General features: G+C 37.7%; 1 protein-coding gene across 1 annotated transcript; it reads left to right on the top strand.

Moving 5' to 3' along the window:
- The first annotated feature begins 5,171 nt into the window (after positions 1-5,171).
- Positions 5,172-18,807, top strand: MS4A5 (membrane spanning 4-domains A5). The gene is made up of 5 exons (XM_054440367.2): positions 5,172-5,443; positions 6,411-6,539; positions 8,961-9,017; positions 10,336-10,488; positions 18,661-18,807. The coding sequence occupies exons 1-5, from the start codon at positions 5,291-5,293 to the stop codon at positions 18,769-18,771; spliced, it is 603 nt and encodes a 200-aa protein (XP_054296342.1). The 5' UTR covers positions 5,172-5,290; the 3' UTR covers positions 18,772-18,807.

Below are 18,807 nucleotides of genomic sequence, written 5' to 3'. Positions count from 1 at the left end.
ACTGGCTCAGGTCTGGGAATTGATTGAGGGGCTATGAGTCCCTATTTTTATGATTCAGGTTAGGCTTTCATTCACATGACCTAGAACTTTTCTGCTTATATAGCTGAAGGAGTAATTTAAAAGGATTTCTGTCTATTTTACCTCTAGGAACACCATAATCAACTAGCCCACACCCACACCATAGGTCTGATTCAAATATTAATCTTATCCATACACACCCTCACAGACACAGCCAAAATAATGTTTTAATTAAAAATTTGGGCAGTCTATGACCTGGTCAAGTTGACACATAAAGTTAACCATCGTATTTTGTTTATACTCACAGTCTTGGGGCCACAATCTGGAATGAGCCTTAGTTGAAATCACCTGCACAGATCAGAGGAGTTGCTGGGATGCAAATGTATACCAAGCAAGTACTCACTGAGATATAGCATTAGCAGGAACAAAAATGTATTATTTTAAAACGTGGATCCAGAGATCTTCTCCGGAGAATAATAATCTATATTTTTGCAACCTCTCACTTGTGGTTATCATACCTAGAAAGGCATGTAGGTTCATCACATTTCTAAAAGGCTGTTACTGTTAGTGAACCACACAGATACAAAGAGTCCTGAGGAAAGTGCAGATCTCCTTTTCAGCCATAATATCCTCCATCAGTTCACAAGGTACTCTTTGGACATTTGGAAATTCTCATCTCTTACTCTGCTTCCCCCACTAACACATACACACATACACCTTTCTTTCCCTGTGGTCCCTGTGATTTTTTTTACTTCTGTGACCTACTCTAGGATTCAAATGTGGAGTTTCTGGTCAGAGACCAGATGCATAAAGTTTTATGCATCACTGGAGAAAGCTTTAGTTCTCGAGGCAAAGCTCTGAAGTATCAAATTGAGTACATGGAATCTAAAGGTAAAGCAACTGGATCATAATTTTGACCCAGCACCATTACTAGCTGGGATACTTTGGGAAAGTTTCTTAAAATTTCCGTGCCTAAGTTTCCTCACCTATAAAATATGAATAGGAGTAGTACTCAGCACAGGGTTGTCAAGAAGATTGGATGATTAAAGAATGTATAGTGTTTAAAATACCTGTCACAGAGTAGATGCTCAATTTTGGTCCATAATAAAACATCTATAAAACTAATTCTCTTACTAGTCGGTATTACTTCTTATGGCATAAACTTGATCTAATTTATGCCACCAACATATCTCTCTTTACTCTGAATTATACAAATTATCTCCCTGCTATTGAGTGAACTGTGTCCCACTCTAAATTCATTTGTTGAAGCTCTAGCTCACAGTGTGATATTTGGAGATGGGCTTTTGAAGCTGTTGGGTTTAGATGAGGATATGAGAGTGAATCCCTCATGATGGGATTAGTGCCCTTATATGAAAAGACACCAGGCCTCTGTCTCCTGCTCTTTTTCTGTGTGTGTGTCCTTGTGTGTGTGTGCTCACATGCCTGTGTACGCACAGAGGAAAGACGATGTGAGGACAGAAATAATGCAGTCATCTGCAAGCCAAGAAGAGAGCTCTCATAAGGAACCAAAATAGCTGACACTTTGATCTTGGAATTCCCAGCCTCCAAAAGTATGAGAAATAAATTTGTGCTGTTTAAATGAAGCAGTCATGGTAATTTACCGTAGTACCCTAAGCAGAATAATATACACCTTTTCTTCTTGCAAATTGGGAAAGGGAGTGAAGGCATAAAAATCCCATCTGACTACAATGAAACAAAGAATCTTTTTGTTCTTTAAACATAAAATTCCTAGGTAGTCACAAAGGGAATACCTAATACCTATGTGTAAGTCCGAAATTAGTAATTAGAGTGTTTATGTCAGAAGATACAGTAGGAAATCCCTGGTGCTGCCTTTGTAGGTTCTGTAGAATGATCTTCTAATATTATTTTTAAAGTATGCTATATATGCAAGATTGTGCTAGTACTACCTTAGAGGAGTGAAGAATTAGGATGAAAACCAGCAGGACAGTGCAGTGAGAAAAACAGTCATCACTTACAGAAGCCCAGACTTGCAGAGAAAACTAAGAATTCAATAGATGCAGAAAATCAGAGCTTGAGACCACTCCACACGATAGAAGCCCCAGTGGCTCCCCTTCCCTCGTATTCACTTGCTCCTTCCAAGAAATGTCTGGAGACATTCAGAGTGACACTGGGTTTTACCATCATTCATGGAATAAGATTTAAAGACAATATTATTATTTATAAATTTTAAAAACAAAAGAAAACTAGAATTTGGGGACTCCTAAGCGGGTGACATCTGGCCACAACAGTTGACTGCTCTAATTCTGCTCCCAGAGTTGTTCTCTCCAGAGTATGGATATGGATCTTTTTAAAGGAGGGCTTTAACAACAGAGAAAAATAAGAGAAACTTAAAAACAAAGAAAATTGACTTTCAGCTGCAGTAACAGAAGAATGAGAGAAAGAATACACAGTGTTTTTCTTGGAAATTTCCAGCAAGGGAATCAGATGAGAGACTGTGAGGAAAGGCCTAATCCCATTGACTATGGTTCACAGAACTTGGATTCCTCAGATCATCATAACTTCTCTGGAATACTTAGCAATGAGAAGCTTGAAATTAAGGCTGAATTTCAGAACATTAATGAATACAAACATATTATATATTATTCCATAAACCACCTTAAGACTAGAGTAATTTGCATTAAAAGAGTAGGTTTCGGCAGATTGGAAAATAAGAAGAAATCTGAGGATATGGAAAATTTTTGAAGTAGTGAACAGATACATGTCATCAATGTATAAAGAGGCCTAGGGCATTTATTAGCAGGAGGCCATGGAGTTCCACAGCCACCCTGAAATGGAGAAATTGTAAAATAACGTCTGTACTGGGGCCGGGCACGGTGGCTCACGCCTGTAATCCCAGCAACTTTGGGAGGCTGAGGCAGGCGGATCACAAGGTCAGGAGATCGAGACCAACCTGGCTAACACGGTGAAACCCTGTCTCTACTAAAAATACAAAAAAATTAGCCAGGCATGGTGGTGGGCGCCTGTAATCCCAGCTACTCAGGAGGCTGAGGCAGGGGAATGGCATGAACCCAGGAGGCAGAACTTTCAGTGACCCGAGATCATGCCACTGCACTCCAGCCTGGGCAACAGAGCAAGACTCCGTCTCAAAAAATAAAATAAAATAACGTCTGCACTGATTCAGTGTGACATTTCCAGTATTATAGCTAAGCTCATAGAAATACATTTAACCTATAAAGAATCAACAAAAAATGAACTTTGGAAAGAGTGCAAACATAAAGCAAGACAAAGTATCTGCTCACCATGCTAAAAATGGCAATAATAAGAGAAATAATACTTATTACTCTTATTTTTATTACTACTACAATTTACTTAGCATCTATTACACTCCAGGTACTTTAAAATTCACTAAACATAACTGAATAACAATTTTTATTCTCATAAAAGAAATGTAATGTTTTAATAAATATGTAAATTAATAGATAACTTAGCCTAGACCCCATAAATAGTAAATAAAAGGGCTTGGGGTTCATTCTAGGTTTCTCTTCTCCAAAGAGTAAGTCTTCCATTGCATCGCCAGATTGCATGAATTAAAGAATAATAAAAAATAAATAATAATAAAAAATAAAGAATAATAAAAAATTAAAGTTATATTTCTGCCATTTGTCAGATAGCTATTATAACACTGTGCTAGTCATCATGCTTAGAGGGAGAAAAAACAAAAACTGGGGAAGGTATAGAGCAAAGTTAAAACCCGAGTAATTAGGGTGAAATGGTGTTTTATAAAACTATGTTGCAACATAGTGTGCTTAGCTTAGGGAATGCTAACACAACATCAGATGATGTTCATGAAGGATAATCACCATTATGATTCAACGTCCATAGAAAATTGAACAAGAGATGGATACGTTCAGAGAAAAGAAATTGTGAGGGGGGGTGGCCTTTTAAAATATTCTAACTGGCAAGTGGCAAGTGGCTAGAGGCTGTCACATCATGAGGTTCAATTAAGGAAGACCTGATCTCAACAGGAAACACCAGAAAATGACAAGGTACAGTTAAAAATAGACACAAATGGTTCCCTTCCCTTCATTCTTGTCCTTTCAAGATGAAAGTACAGATCCTCCCATGAAGACATTAGGGGGCCTATTTTCTTACCCCTCGAATCTGGGTTGTCTATGAAATTTGATTGGCCAATATGACATTAGCACACATGATTCAGCAGAGGTTTGAAAAGTATTTGTGAATTGGAAGAGAACCAAGAGTCTGCCCATTTCCAGAGACATGACTCAGGCCATCCTAATTCATGTAATTGGACACTCCACCAGGTGACCACAGTTGCATGAGAGAGCCTGGCAGAGAAGTGCTGAGCAGCCTCAGATGAGACAGACCACACACAGGACCCACAGATGTGTAAACAAAAGCCAGTGGTGGTTGCTGGAAGTAACTACATTTTGAGGGATTTGTTACACAGCTAAAGCTACTTAAATCAGGTGGCAAAACCACAAAGTGACAGGAAAAATGGATGTTATCTATACTTCAAGAAGTGGTTAATTTGTTCCGTGGCCTGAGAGATTTTGCGTTCTACCTGTGTCTGAAGATATGGAACTGGAATAAATGTGCATCTAGTTGCCATTTGGTAACTAAAATGTCCTTTTTTTTGAGACAGAGTCTTGCTCTGTTGCCCAGGCTGGAGTGCAGTGGTGCAATTTCAGCTCAAGGAAACCTCTGCCTCCTGGGTTCAAGCGATTCTCATGCCTCAGCCTCCCGAGTAGCTGGGACTACAGGCATGTGCCACCACACCCAGCTAATTTTTTATATTTTTAGTAGAGATGGGGTTTCACCATGTTGGCCAGGCTGGTCTCTAACTCCTGACCTCAGGTGATCCGCCCGCCTCAGCCTCCCAAAGTGCTGGGATTACAGATGTGAGCCACCATGCGCGGTCCCTAAAATGTCTTTATATGAAGATCATCTAGTCCAATTTGGTCAATGTATATATGAGGAATCAGAAACCAGGAGAGGGGGATGTGACTTGCCAAAAGTCACAGTAAACTCCTAACTAAACCAGGACTACTTGTCCGGTTCTCCGATCCCCAGTCCCAGGCATTTTACTTATAGCCATCTTGGGATCTTGAGCAGTCCTGAGATTCTATGACTCTATGACTCTATGTTCCTATAATTCCAAGACAAAGCAAAAAATTCCAGTGCTCCAGGCAGCCTCAGCACAAGCAAAGAACATGGTCTAGACTGAAGTACCAACTAAATCATCTCCTTTCAAATTATCACCGACACCATCATGGATTCAAGCACCGCACACAGTCCGGTGTTTCTGGTATTTCCTCCAGAAATCACTGCTTCAGAATATGAGTCCACAGAACTTTCAACCACGACCTTTTCAACTCAAAGCCCCTTGCAAAAATTATTTGCTACAAAAATGAAAATCTTAGGGGTAAGTAAGACTTGCCCCTATGTATATTCTACTGAGGCAGGGGAAAGGCTAGGGAAATTATCTGTTGGCACATGTTTGAAGGTAGGAGCCTATTCCAATTCTTCTTTAAGACAATGTGAATATAGAGTGTTGGTGGGACATTTGAGAGAGGATGTTTGACAAGAATGAATCATGTGGGTCTGGACTTGACAAAAAATGCTATCATTTAGGACTCACCTACTTAAAAAGTGATAGTTGCTATGGCAGTAAATGAGATTACTCAGACTGAGAAGGTGGACTGAGAAGAAGAGAGCAGAGCACATAGACTCACACGTTTTTGTATATTGTATATCTTCCATTTTTGTATATTGTCCTCATTAGTCTTCCCCAGCACTTGTCAAACCACTGCTTGGTGTCACAGTGCATCACATGAGTGGCTCAGAGATGGAGAGAAAAAAAAAAAACCCCGAAGAGATGGGGAGTCTTCTGGGCCTGAGAGTGTGACAATACCTCAACAGGCTCAGAGAATTGGCCATCTCCAGGTGGGGCTCCTCACAGTCCAATTCTGCTTGAGGCCAGCCTGGTATACTCATTTAGAATTCAGTGTTTCTCAAACATTCACATTTATGGGCTAAAGAGCTGAAGAACTTATGAAGATACAGGTTTCCCAGCCTCACCTGGAGACTGTTCAGTAAGTATGGGATAGGGTCTGATAGCTCGCATTTCTAGCTCCCAAGTGATCCTGATGTTGCCAATCCATGGACCACATTTTCAGGAGCACTGATTTAGATCATTTTACCTATCACCAAATACCAGATAGAGGAATTAAGAAAGTACCCAGGAGCATCATAAAGGGACTTCTATTATTCTTCCCCTAATTACCAAAGAGAGTAATTGACAAATCCTTTTGACCAAAAGAAGATCTTCTAAACAGAAGGGAAACTATCACTTTGCTTTTCCTCACCATGACTTTTTCCTCTATTTGCAGACTATCCAGATCCTGTTTGGAATTATGACCTTTTCTTTTGGAGTTATCTTCCTTTTCACCTTGTTAAAACCATATCCAAGGTTTCCCTTTATATTTCTTTCAGGATATCCATTCTGGGGCTCTGTTTTGGTGAGTATAGTCAATCAAGTTCAATTTGAAGCCATGCCAACCAGGATGTTAGGGAATTCTTCGCAATGAAATAAGCTAGATCCAGTTGTATGACATGCTTTCAAAAGTGCAAAAAACTAACCTTGTTGAAATTATTTCCCCATTAGTTCATCACAGTCACTGATATTCCATCATTAGGTCTTGAAGTTCCTTTGGGAATATTTCTTTTGAGGCTTGCAGTTGTTTATTTGGCTATTCATTCATTTGAAATTAGTTACTATTTATTATAAGCCAGATACACAGAGAAAGGCAATGAGCCTCTCCCCCAAAGACCTCTCAGTCTAGCAAGAAAACATGTAAAGAGATCACTTCAAGGCAGTGTGATAAATGTTATCACAGAGGTGCAGGAAATGCTTATGTAAGCAGAGATGAAGGAGGAATTTATTCTTTACAGAAGTGAAGTGGGAAGTGTTTCTCAGATATAACTTTTGAGCTGCAGAGAGGTGTTTATTAAACCCAATGTAGTCACAATCAATAAACATTAACTTAGGACCTAATTTAGTGCCAGAGAATGGGCAGAGCAATGGCTTCAGGGAAAAGAAAGCAGTGCCTGAGCCCAAGGTCTCAGCTGAGTGAGGAGTCAGACAATTAACACAGGGTGTGATGAGGGAGAATAAACACAGGGGCTGCCTCCATAGGAAAGGCATCAACAAAACAGAGGGGACAACGCCCAGAGACATTTCCAGCTTGACCAAGTTTTAAAGGGTGAATGGTTAATCAGGTGAGGACACACACACAGAAGATGGGAGTTGGGATACCCAAGTGTAAGGATTAGGGATGTCTTGTTGCATGCCAAGAGAGAAATATGAGCAAAGGCTGAAGGTATGGGAGAGCATTTTCTATTATGTGAACTATAAGAGTTCAGCACAGGGAGTGAAGGTGGAGAGATGAGGCTGGAAAATACCCATGAAGGGGCTGGAAATTTAAACATGGATGTGCTGTAATCAGATTAGAAATTTCCACTAGACAAAAATGCTACCACGTGTGACCCACTTCCAAGAAAAATCTTGGAGATTTTTAAGAACTACCAGCACATTCACTGCAACCCCACCTTATGTTCCCATCCAAGAGAACACATTGGATTGCAGTAAGATGGAATCCAATCTTAATGATTATAAACTGACTTGACATCCCTTTGTCATGAGATCAAAGCTGAGTCCACAATAGCTATAAAAAGAACATGGATGAGTAAACCAAAGCCCTGTATGGTTAAAAAAAGAAAGTTCATGTTCAAATAAATAGTTAGGGCTAAAGGAGATTTCCAGATCAGTGTTTTGTCCACTATTCCATTTGTGGAAAGTCATATAAAGCAACTCACCCTTCTCACTGCCCTGAGGAGTGTGCGAACTTAGAAGGCGGGCCTGTAAAAGAAATGCATAGAGTCAAAAGGTATTTCTAGTTCTAGATCCCTGAGGAATCGCCACACTGACTTCCACAATGGTTGAACTGGGTATATACCCAAAGGACTATAAATCATGCTGCTATAAAGACACACGCACGCATATGTTTATTGTGGCACTATTCACAATAGCAAAGACTTGGAACCAACCAAAATGTCCAACAATGATAGACTGGATTAAGAAAATGTGGCACATATACACCATGGAATACTATGCAGCCATAAAAAATGATGAGTTCATGTCCTTTGTAGGGACATGGATGAAATTGGAAATCATCATTCTTAGTAAACTATCACAAGGACAAAAAACCAAACACCACATGTTCTCACTCATAGATGGGAATTGAACAATGAAAACACATGGACACAGGAAGGGGAACATCACACTCTGGGGACTGTTGTGGGGTTGGGGGAGGGGGGAGGGATAGCATTAGGAGATATACCTAATGCTAAATGGCGAGTTAATGGGTGCAGCACACCAGCATGGCACATGTATACATATGTAACTAACCTGCACATTGTGCACATGTACCCTAAAACTTAAAGTATAATAAATAAAAAAAAAAGAAATAAAATGAAAGTAGAAGCAGAGACAGAGAAAGAGAAGGGGGAAAGGGAGCATGGAAAGGAAAGTGGGAGGACAGGGAAAGATGATAGGGAGACAGGAAAAAGAGAAAGAAAGAAGTAAGGAAGAAAAAATGCTCCGTTTTTGACCGGCACTGATGCCACATTACATAGCTGAGTAAAATGGAGTAAAGGACAGAGACACACAGCTGGACCTGTAGAGATAAGGGTGTGTCTGTAACCCAAAGGAAGCAATTCCAGTTTCCATAGGGTGAGCAATTGCAACGTTACTTCCCCTTGAAAATAAAGAGGAAGAAAAACATAAAAAAAAAAAAAAAGAAATGCACAGAGGTCTATTCTGTAAGAACTCAACATCAGCTAAACATGGTCATCATTAACATATTTATTCCTCTTAACAGTTCATTAATTCTGGAGCCTTCCTAATTGCACTGAAAAGAAAAACCACAGAAACTCTGGTGAGTTATATACCTACTTTATTAAAAATATATTTTGTAGCCAGTCATGGTGGCTCATACCTGTAATCCCAGCATTTTGGGAGGCCAAGGCGGGTGGATCATGAGGTCAGGAATTCAAGACCAGCCTGGCCAACATGGTGAATCTCCATCTCTACTAAAAATACAAAATTAGCCAGGTGTGGTGGTGTGCACCTGTAGTCCCAGCTACTCAGGAGGCTGAGGCAGGAGAATTGCTTGTACCTGGGAGGTGGAGGTTGCAATGAGCCGAGATCAGGCCACTGCACTCCAGCCTGGGCAACGGAACAAGACTCCATCTCAAAAAAAAAAAAAAAAAAAAAAAAAACAAGTAATGAGTTACATTTTCACTATTTCCACTTTATTAAAAATATATAACTTTCAAATAATTTATCCTGGCCTTGAAACAAATTTGTAAAATCATTAGGTCACCATAATTCCACAAACTATCAAGTACTGATACCAGTAAACAGCATTTGCTTCCTGTTTTCCTAGAATTATAACCCACTATGCCAGAGGAGAGTTTCTCTAGGTCATCTAGTTTAGCCCTTATTTTATGTATAAAGACACTGAGGCTTACAATCGTTAAATAGCTTGTCCAAATTCCCAGCCAATTAACGGTGGAATTATTTCAATATTCCAGTTACTTATTCATTCTTTTTTGTTTTCTGGGTATCTATGGCATACCAGGCACTTTGACAGGCACTATTTTGACTCATATGAAAGGCAAACTGTAGACAATCCAACTAAGCCATAAACAGGATCTCAAAATAAAGAATACAGTGCTACTGAATGTAAAGTTATAGATAAATTATAAGTAGAATATTTTTACTTTACTCAAAGAATTGAAGACATAAGATATTACTATGCCAAAAAAAGATTTTAGCAAAGGACTGAAAATCCTTAGTTTGTCATTTTAGGGAGAAATTAAAAATGGCAGAGAAGTGCAGCATTTATTTAAACATGGGAGTCTTAAAACAAAAATGTAAATAGACCATGACTTTTACCAGAGAATCAAAATGCAATTTTTACAGGCACACCCTTCCTCCCAACTGAATGAGAGTTAACTTAGGCATAGAATACGGGGAATGGAAAGGTTACTGAAAGTTCACAAGATCCCCTCATTGTGTAGATGAAGGCCTGAAGCCCAAAAATGTGAAGCGATTCGCATAGGATCACAGAGCTGCCTCGTGGCATTAAGATGCTGCCACTAAAATCCTGCTCCCCATTCTCCACATTCATTGCTTTGTTTGTAGTACAGGCTGGACCCCAGTCACATTGTTATGTTCTTATTCTATTTCAGATAATATTGAGCCGAATAATGAATTTTCTTAGTGCCCTGGGAGCAATAGCTGGAATCATTCTCCTCACATTTGGTTTCATCCTAGATCAAAACTACATTTGTGGTTATTCTCACCAAAATAGTCAGTGTAAGGCTGTTACTGTCCTGTTCTTGGTAAGTATGTTGCATTTATAGAGTGATGAGTAAAGGGCTTAATAGAAAATATTTATTAGCACTCAATCAGCACCATTCAGATCATGTTGTGGATACACATGTATTTTCTTTTACTGACAAACATTTATGAAATCCATAATATTTGATAGACATTACACCAGGCATTGTGGAAGAGAAAAATAAACACATTATAACTCCCACCTTTAGGAATTCACAGGAGCACAAGAGATAAAACATATACAAAAATCAGTATGATACAAATATAAATCTAAAAAAATAAAGGTACAGCAGTATAGCTGTAGTTTATAGCCCTATATGTACATTAGAATCACAGTGGCGTGTTTTTACAGTTCTTGATTTGGTTTTAACAGGCTGAACTTCTGACAAAACATGAAAAGATTGAAAAGGGGCATTTATTTTAGCTGCTTCCAAAATACCACTAAGATTAGTGTAAAAGAATGTAAAAGGTTTGATCCACATGGAGAGAAAAAGAGAGTTATCAAACACACACAAAAATTGCTGAGGAAATTGAAAACCCACCATCTAAGGCAAAGTGGGGGTCATATTAGAAGATATTTCCTATGGCAGAGCCTAAGAAATACTTAACAGTTGAATGCCCCAGGTCCACAGAAAGCAGAACTGAAGAGCAGAAAATAGGGAGACTGATTTTGGTAATGGTTAAGTATGGCTATGTGGATCAACTCTTCTCTGAAAACAGAAGTTTCTTTTATTAAAAAACAAAACAATCTTAAAGGCATTAAAAAGCTGAAAGGTCAGCCGGAACTACTAGATCAATTTTTAGATGAAAGCCTGCAACTTGAAATTTACAAGTGGAATTCTGAAGAGCATGAAAGCCACTTATGCCTTCAGACCATAAGCATCATTTGCCAGTGATGCTTATTTGGAATCCAATCCCTGCCCCATGTGGACTGAAAGAGAAAGAAGTCAAGGTTTCATGTCCACTCAAGGTATAAAGACTTAAGAGAGATTTTCTCCATATTAAACTAGGTCTTTGATAGGCTACTACGCTCTTCAGGTAAGGGCAAAAAGATATACAAAGTACTCTGCCCCAAAATAGCAAAAGAGTCGCTGAACAAAGTTTAAAAAGAAAAAGTATTTGAGAAGTGTGGCCACAGGCCAAACCCCTTGACAACCTCCTTGCATGCCCTAATCCCCACTGACCTTTGCTAGGCATAAACTGGATGAGGCAAGAATGCTTTACCTGAATTTGGTCTTGGTATGTGGTGCCCCGGTACCCGGCAGAAGCAAAACCGAAGTCTATCTAGGAGAAAAACATTCATTAATCTTAATAAATTCCCATCAAATTTTCCATTGAAAATTAACAGTAAGCACTCAAAAGAGGCATAAAAAGAAATAAGACAATGCAAATAACAACTAATAGAAACAGAATATAGCAAAAACAATATCACCCGAAAATTTCTGATACTAAGTGTATTAGAAGAGATTTTAAAACCACAATATTTATCATGTTTTAAGAAATAAATGATAAACTTTAAAATACCTCAGGGAATATAAAATAAAAGAAAGTGAACTAGAAGATTTTCTGTGTAAAACTATTATGTACCCATAAAAATAGAAAATCAAAAAATTTAAAATTTTTTAAAAAGATGGTCCCAGTAAATAAGAGTTTAAAAAACAAAACACAACTGCATTCTGTTTACAAGAAACAGCTACACTAGTAACAAACAAATAGATTTAAGGCAAGAAGCATTGCTAAACGTATAATAGGGGGCTTTCTATAATAAAAGGGTCGATCCACAAGAGAAATATTACATTTCTAGGTCTGAATGCTCCTAATAACAACTCAAAGCCGAAAGGAAAACTAACTCAGTTGAATGAGTACAGAAAGCTAAAATCATCATGAGAAATTTTAGCACACATTTCTCAGCAACTGAAAGAATATGTAGACAGACCATAAAATTATAGAATTTTGAATACAATTGATAAAATTGACCTAAATGTCATATATAGAACAAACACTACACCAAATAACTACAATTATAATACTGTCAACTGACATTTTTAATTGACAGATAAAATCATATGTATTTATCATGTATAACATATTTTGAAGTATATATATGCATTGTGGAATGTTTAAATCTAGCTAATTGACAAAGGCATTACCTCCCATAGTTATCACTTTTGCAGTGAGAACACTTAACATTCACTATCTTTGCACTTTTAAGAATACAATAGCCATCATTCTCAGCAAACTAACACAGGAACAGAAAACCAAACACCTCACATTCTCACTCATAAGTGAGAGTTGAACAATGAGAAGACATGGACAAAGGAAAGGGAATATCACACACCAGGGCCTGTTGGGGGTTAGTGGGACAAGGGGAGGGAGAGTATTAGAACAAATACCTAATGCATGTGGGGCTTAAAACCTAGATGACAGGTTGATAAGTGCAGCAAACCACCATGGCACATGTATACCTGTGTAACCTGCACGTCCTGCACATGTACCCCAGAACTTAAAGTAAAATAATAATAAAAAAAGAATACAATATACTGTCATTAACTATGGGCACCCCGCTGTACAACAGATCTCTTGAACTTATTCCTCCTATCTAACTAACTGACAGAAGTGAAAAGACAATAGAATTACATCTTTAAAGTGCTCAAACAAAATAATGCCAACCCAGAATTCTAGGCCTGGTGAAAATGTTCTTCAAAAATGAAAGTGAAATAGCCAGGCGCGGTGGCTCAGGCCTGTAATCCCAGGACTTTGGGAGGCCAAGGGGGGCGGATCACTTGAGGTCAGGAGTTTGAGACCAGGCTGGCCAACATGGTGAAACACCGTCTCTACTAAAAATACAAAAATTAGCAGGGCGTGGTGGTGGGCAGCTTTAATCCCAGCTACTTGGGAAGCTAAGGCAGGAGAATCACTTGAACCTGGGAGGCGGAGGTTGAAGTGAGCCGGGACTGCACCACTGCACTCCAGCCTGGGCAACAGAGCAAGACTCCGTCTCAAAAACAACAACAACAAAAACACAATGAAAGTGAAATAAAAACAACTGACAAAATTGAGAGATTTCACTTAGAGCATTTTCTTTTATTTATTTATTTATTTATTATTATTATACTTTAGGTTTTAGGGTACATGTGTGCAATGTGCAGGTTAGTTACATATGTATACATGTGCCATGCTGGTGCGCTGCACAACAATTAGCCATGTGCTGAGCCTACAAGCCTCAACAAAATTCAAAGGATTAAAATCATACACGGTATATTCTCTGAAAACAATGGAATTGAATTAAATGTCAATTTAAAAAAGGCAAAAAAAAAATCCCCAAAACTGTTTTGAAATTCTAAGTTATACAAGGCTCAAAGAATTTACAATACACATAAAAATATTAAAAACAAAATAATAGAAATATTTATATAAATCGATTACAACTAAAGTGTGCTTAGAGGAAACTTTATGACCTCAAAGGCAAGTATCGGGAAATAAAATAGACTAAAAAATAAATTATCTAAATATTCATACAAAGAAATTAGATTAAAAAATTAAATTTAAAGAAAATGAAAGAATTGAGATACAGTATTCTATCTATAAGAGACATAACAAAGAATAGAGATAAAAACTAATGAAATACAACACAAACAATAGATAAAATAAAGCTAAAATATGGATGTTTGAAAAACTAGTAAAATTGGTAAACCCCTAGATATTTAAAAAGAAAAAAGAGAAAACACAAACTATCATTATCAGAAATGAAGGTGTATCACTATAAATACAATAGCCAAGAATATATGAGGAAATTCTTAACATAAAAATTATTTGATGCGTTAGATGAAATTGACAAATTCCTTATAAAACCTACCTACCAAAACTATGCAAAACCACCTGCCATGACTAACACAGGAAAAAATGTATATATCTGATTGGTCTTATATCTAATAAAAATCAAATACATAACTTAAAACTTTCTCTCATAAAAGAAAAAGCAAAGCCTTGCAGGAGCAGACTAATTCTTCCAAACATTTAGAAAAGAAACAACACCAAACTGAATACTTTCAGTTCACTTCCCAACTCACAAGTATTCGTGTGAGGCTGTCACAAATTTGACATGAAAACATGATAAGGACATTATAAAATATTTAAAAATTGTGGGTAAGTCTATCTTGTAAACTTTGTGAAGAAATATGAAATAAAATATTTAAAAAATCAAATTCAGCATAATATATGATAATATACCGTGGCCAAGTCAGTGGATACCAGAAGTACACAATTGATTTCACATTCAAACATCAATCAGAGATACACCTAAATGTGAAATATGTGAAATCCTAAACTATAAAGCTTGAGGGGGTGGGCTGCAGGGAACTTAAGAGAATATCTTCACGACCGTGGGAGTAGACAAAGTTTTCTTAGATAAAACATAAAAGGGACTAACCATAGGGGAAAAATAAAATAAAATGGACTAGAAAGCACAGAAAGGGAGAAAATTTCCTCTCTCTATATATATCTCTCTCTCTCACAAAAGACCCACATCCAGAATATATTAAGCACTCCTGAAAATCAATAATAAAAGGCCAAAAAAAGAGTAAGACTTGAGCAAGTACTTCACAAAGAAAGATAGATAAATGGCTAGTGAGCATGTGAGAACGTGCTCAACATTATTAATCATCAGATAAATACAAATTAAAATCACAATAAGACACTACTCCACACACACCAGAATCATTTTAATTAAAAGGACCGCCAATACCGGGTGTTGGAAGGAATGTGAAGCAACTGGAACTCTCATACCCTTTTGGTGGAAATGGGAAATGGAAAATGGTTCAACCACCTCGGAAAACCATTTGGTGGTTTTTAAAAAAGCTAATCATTCACCTACTTTATGTCTCATGATATATACAAAAATGTTTATAGCAGTCCTATTCATTATAGTTAAACTGATAAGGAATTCAAATTTCTATCAACAACAAAATGGCTAAAAAAAAGGTAATTATTCAAATAATAGAATCATTCTCAGCAATATAAAAGAACAACCTACTGACACACAGCGGAGCATGAATGAATTTCAATTTATTATACTGCGGCAAACAATTTCAGATGAAAAATAAACAGGCAAATTTAACACATGATGCTAGAAATCAGAAGGGTGGCTAACTCTCAATAGGGTGGGAGGACTGATTGGGAAGGGACACAAGAGAACCTACTGGGGTGATAAAAATGTGATATATCTTGATGTGGAAAGAAAAAGAGATAAAAGACATTTCTTCTTTTTTTTTTTTTTTTTTTTTGAGATGAAGTCTCACTCTGTTGCCCAGGCTGGAGTGCAGTGACGTGATCTCGGCTTACTGCAACCTCCATCTCCCAGGTTCAAGTGATTCTCCTGTCTCAGCCTCCCAAGTAGCTGAGATTACAGGCTCATGCTGCCATGCCCAGCTAATTTTTTGTATTTTAGTAAAGATGGGGTTTCACCATGTTGCCCAGGCTGGTCTCAAACTCCTGAGCTCAGGCAATCCACCAGCCTCGGCCTCCCAAAGTGCTAGGATTACAGGCATGAGCTGGCGCAACCGGCCAAAATACACTTCTTTATATATAAACTTTGATATAGTTAAAAATGGAAAATATAGTTTTAAAGCAGATAACAGCAACATTTTCATGTGTTTATATACAGAGTGCATATAACTGACAAGAAGTCAAGAAAAAATTTTCTTTTTAAAAGATAAAGAATATGAGGAAGGAATTTACAAAAAGGAAACTATAATGGCCAAACATACAATAATGCTCCAATTCACTAATAGGGAAATGTCAATTAATTTAACAATGAACTAATATTTACATCACTAGACTGGCAAAAATTAATGAGTTATAATTTATGGCTGGTACTTATCACTGGTGAAAACAACGTTCTTGTATATCGGGAGTAGAAGTGTGCAATGTCACTGCCATTTTGGGAAGCAAGGATACAACATTTACCTACCTGAATGATAAACAGACCTTTTAACCCAGATGTCTATCTCTACAGCAATTGAACCACTTATATGTAAGGGTATATGTACAACAATGCTATTGCAGCATTGTTCAGAGGGGTAAAACAAACAAACAAAAAAACACAGAAAAAAAAGAGGAAATCAATCAGTTCCTGTCACAAAAGAATAAACGAATGATGACAAACTACACCATGAAATATTATGTAGCCATTAAAAACCATGTGGCTCTAAAATAGCTGTTCAATCTATAGTTAAAATATAGTAGACAAATAAGGCTTTAGGAGAGGATGTTAGCCATATTAACCTTTACAACCTAAGTATAAAGTAAAGCTCTCAGAAGACTGCAAACTTTAACTGGTAAGTGCAGGTGTGCAGCCTCTGGGCTACTGACAAGATGTGTATCTCTATTTGTGCTCATAGTTGCCAAAATACAAAATATTTTGAAGGTCTTTCACCGTGATTGAAAAAAACACAGGTGGGGCTGGACCATGGTGGCTCATGCCTGTAATCCCAGCACTTTGGGAGGCCGAGGTGGGCGGATCACCTGAGGTCAGGAGTTCAGCGCTGCCAACATGGTGAAACCCCGTCTCTACTAAAAATACAAAAACTAGCCGGGTTTGGTGGTGGGCACCTGTAATCCCAGCTACTCGGGAGGCTGAGGCAGGAGAATCGCTTGAACCTGGGAGTTGGAGGTTGCAGTGAGCCAACATCCTGCCATTGTACTCCAGCCTGGCTGATAAGAGTGAAACTCCGTCTCAAAAAAAAAAAAAAAAAAAGACAAAAAAGAAACCAAAAAAACGGTGGAACTACTAGCCTATGCTTCTTATGTCTCTTTCGCTTTCTCTTTTATTGAGCCAATAGTTTTCTTTTTTCCCTCTTTTTCTTTTATATTTTTAATTCTTTTTCCTGTTTCTTCACCTTCTTTCTTTCCCCTTCATTAGACCACCTTTTATATATGCATTTCTTTGCATTTTATGCATTTATAAAATGGACTATTTCCTACATATATAAATCAAAAATGTATTATTTTATATGCCTTTCTCTAAAAAGATAATATGCTATGCTATGCTATGCTATGCTATCCCATGCTGTGCTATGCTATGCTATGCTATGCTATGCTATGCTATGCTATGCTATGCTATGCTATGCTGTTACGCTATGCTATCCTATCCTATGCTATGCTATGCTATCCTATGCTACGCTAGCTATCCTATGCTATGCTAGCTATCCTATGCTATGCTAGCTATCCTATGCTATCCTATGCTATGCTATGCTATCCTATGCTATGCTATGCTATGCTATGCTCTCCTATGATATGCTATGCTATCCTATGCTAGCCTATGCTATCCTATGCTATGCTATGCTATGCTATGCTATGCTATGCTATGCTATGCTATGCTATGCTATCCTATGCTATGCTATGCTATCCTATGCTATGCTATACTATGCTATGCTATGCTATGCTATGCTATGCTATGCTATGCTATGCTATGCTATGCCATGCTATGCTATCCTATGCTATGCTATGCTATGCTATGCAATCCTGTGCTATGTTATGCTATGCTATGCTATGCTATGCTATCCTATGCTATGCTATCCTATGCTATGCTATCCTATGCTATGCTATGCTATGCTATGCTATGCTATCCTATGCTATGCTATGCTATGCTATGCTATGCTATGCTATGCTATCCTATGCTATGCTATGCTATCCTATGCTATCCTATGCTATGCTATGCAATGCTATGCTATCCTATGCTGTGCTATGCTATGCTATGCTATCCTATGCTACACTATCCAATGCTATCCTATGCTATGCTATGCTATGCTATGCAATGCTATGCTATCCTATGCTGTGCTATGCTATGCTATGCTATCGTATGCTGTGCTATGCTATGCTATGCTATGCTATCCTATTCTATGCTATGCTATGCTATGCTATGCTATGCTATCCTATTCTATGCTATGCTATCCTATTCTATGCTATGCTATCCTATTCTATGCTATGCTATCCTATGCTTAAATAGATTTTTACTCTCATAATCCTTCACTGATTTGATTCCTAAGCATCAGATACACTTGAGATATGTGGGGAAGCTTTTATTATCTGGGCATCACTACGTCATTATAATCAGGAAAACCATTACTGTGCCAACATCATGACTCTTCATTTTTTTTCTTCTTCTTCTATTACAGGGAATTTTGATTACACTGATGACTTTCAGCATTATTGAATTATTCATTTCTCTGCCCTTCTCAATTTTGGGGTGCCATTCAGAGGATTGTGATTGTGAACAATGTTGTTGACTAGCACTGTGGGAATAAAGATGTGTTAAAATATTA

This window comes from Pongo pygmaeus, chromosome 9 (genome assembly GCF_028885625.2).
Source record: "Pongo pygmaeus isolate AG05252 chromosome 9, NHGRI_mPonPyg2-v2.0_pri, whole genome shotgun sequence".
Classification (NCBI taxonomy): domain Eukaryota; kingdom Metazoa; phylum Chordata; class Mammalia; order Primates; family Hominidae; genus Pongo; species Pongo pygmaeus.
This window is presented reverse-complemented; position numbering and strand designations above follow the sequence as displayed.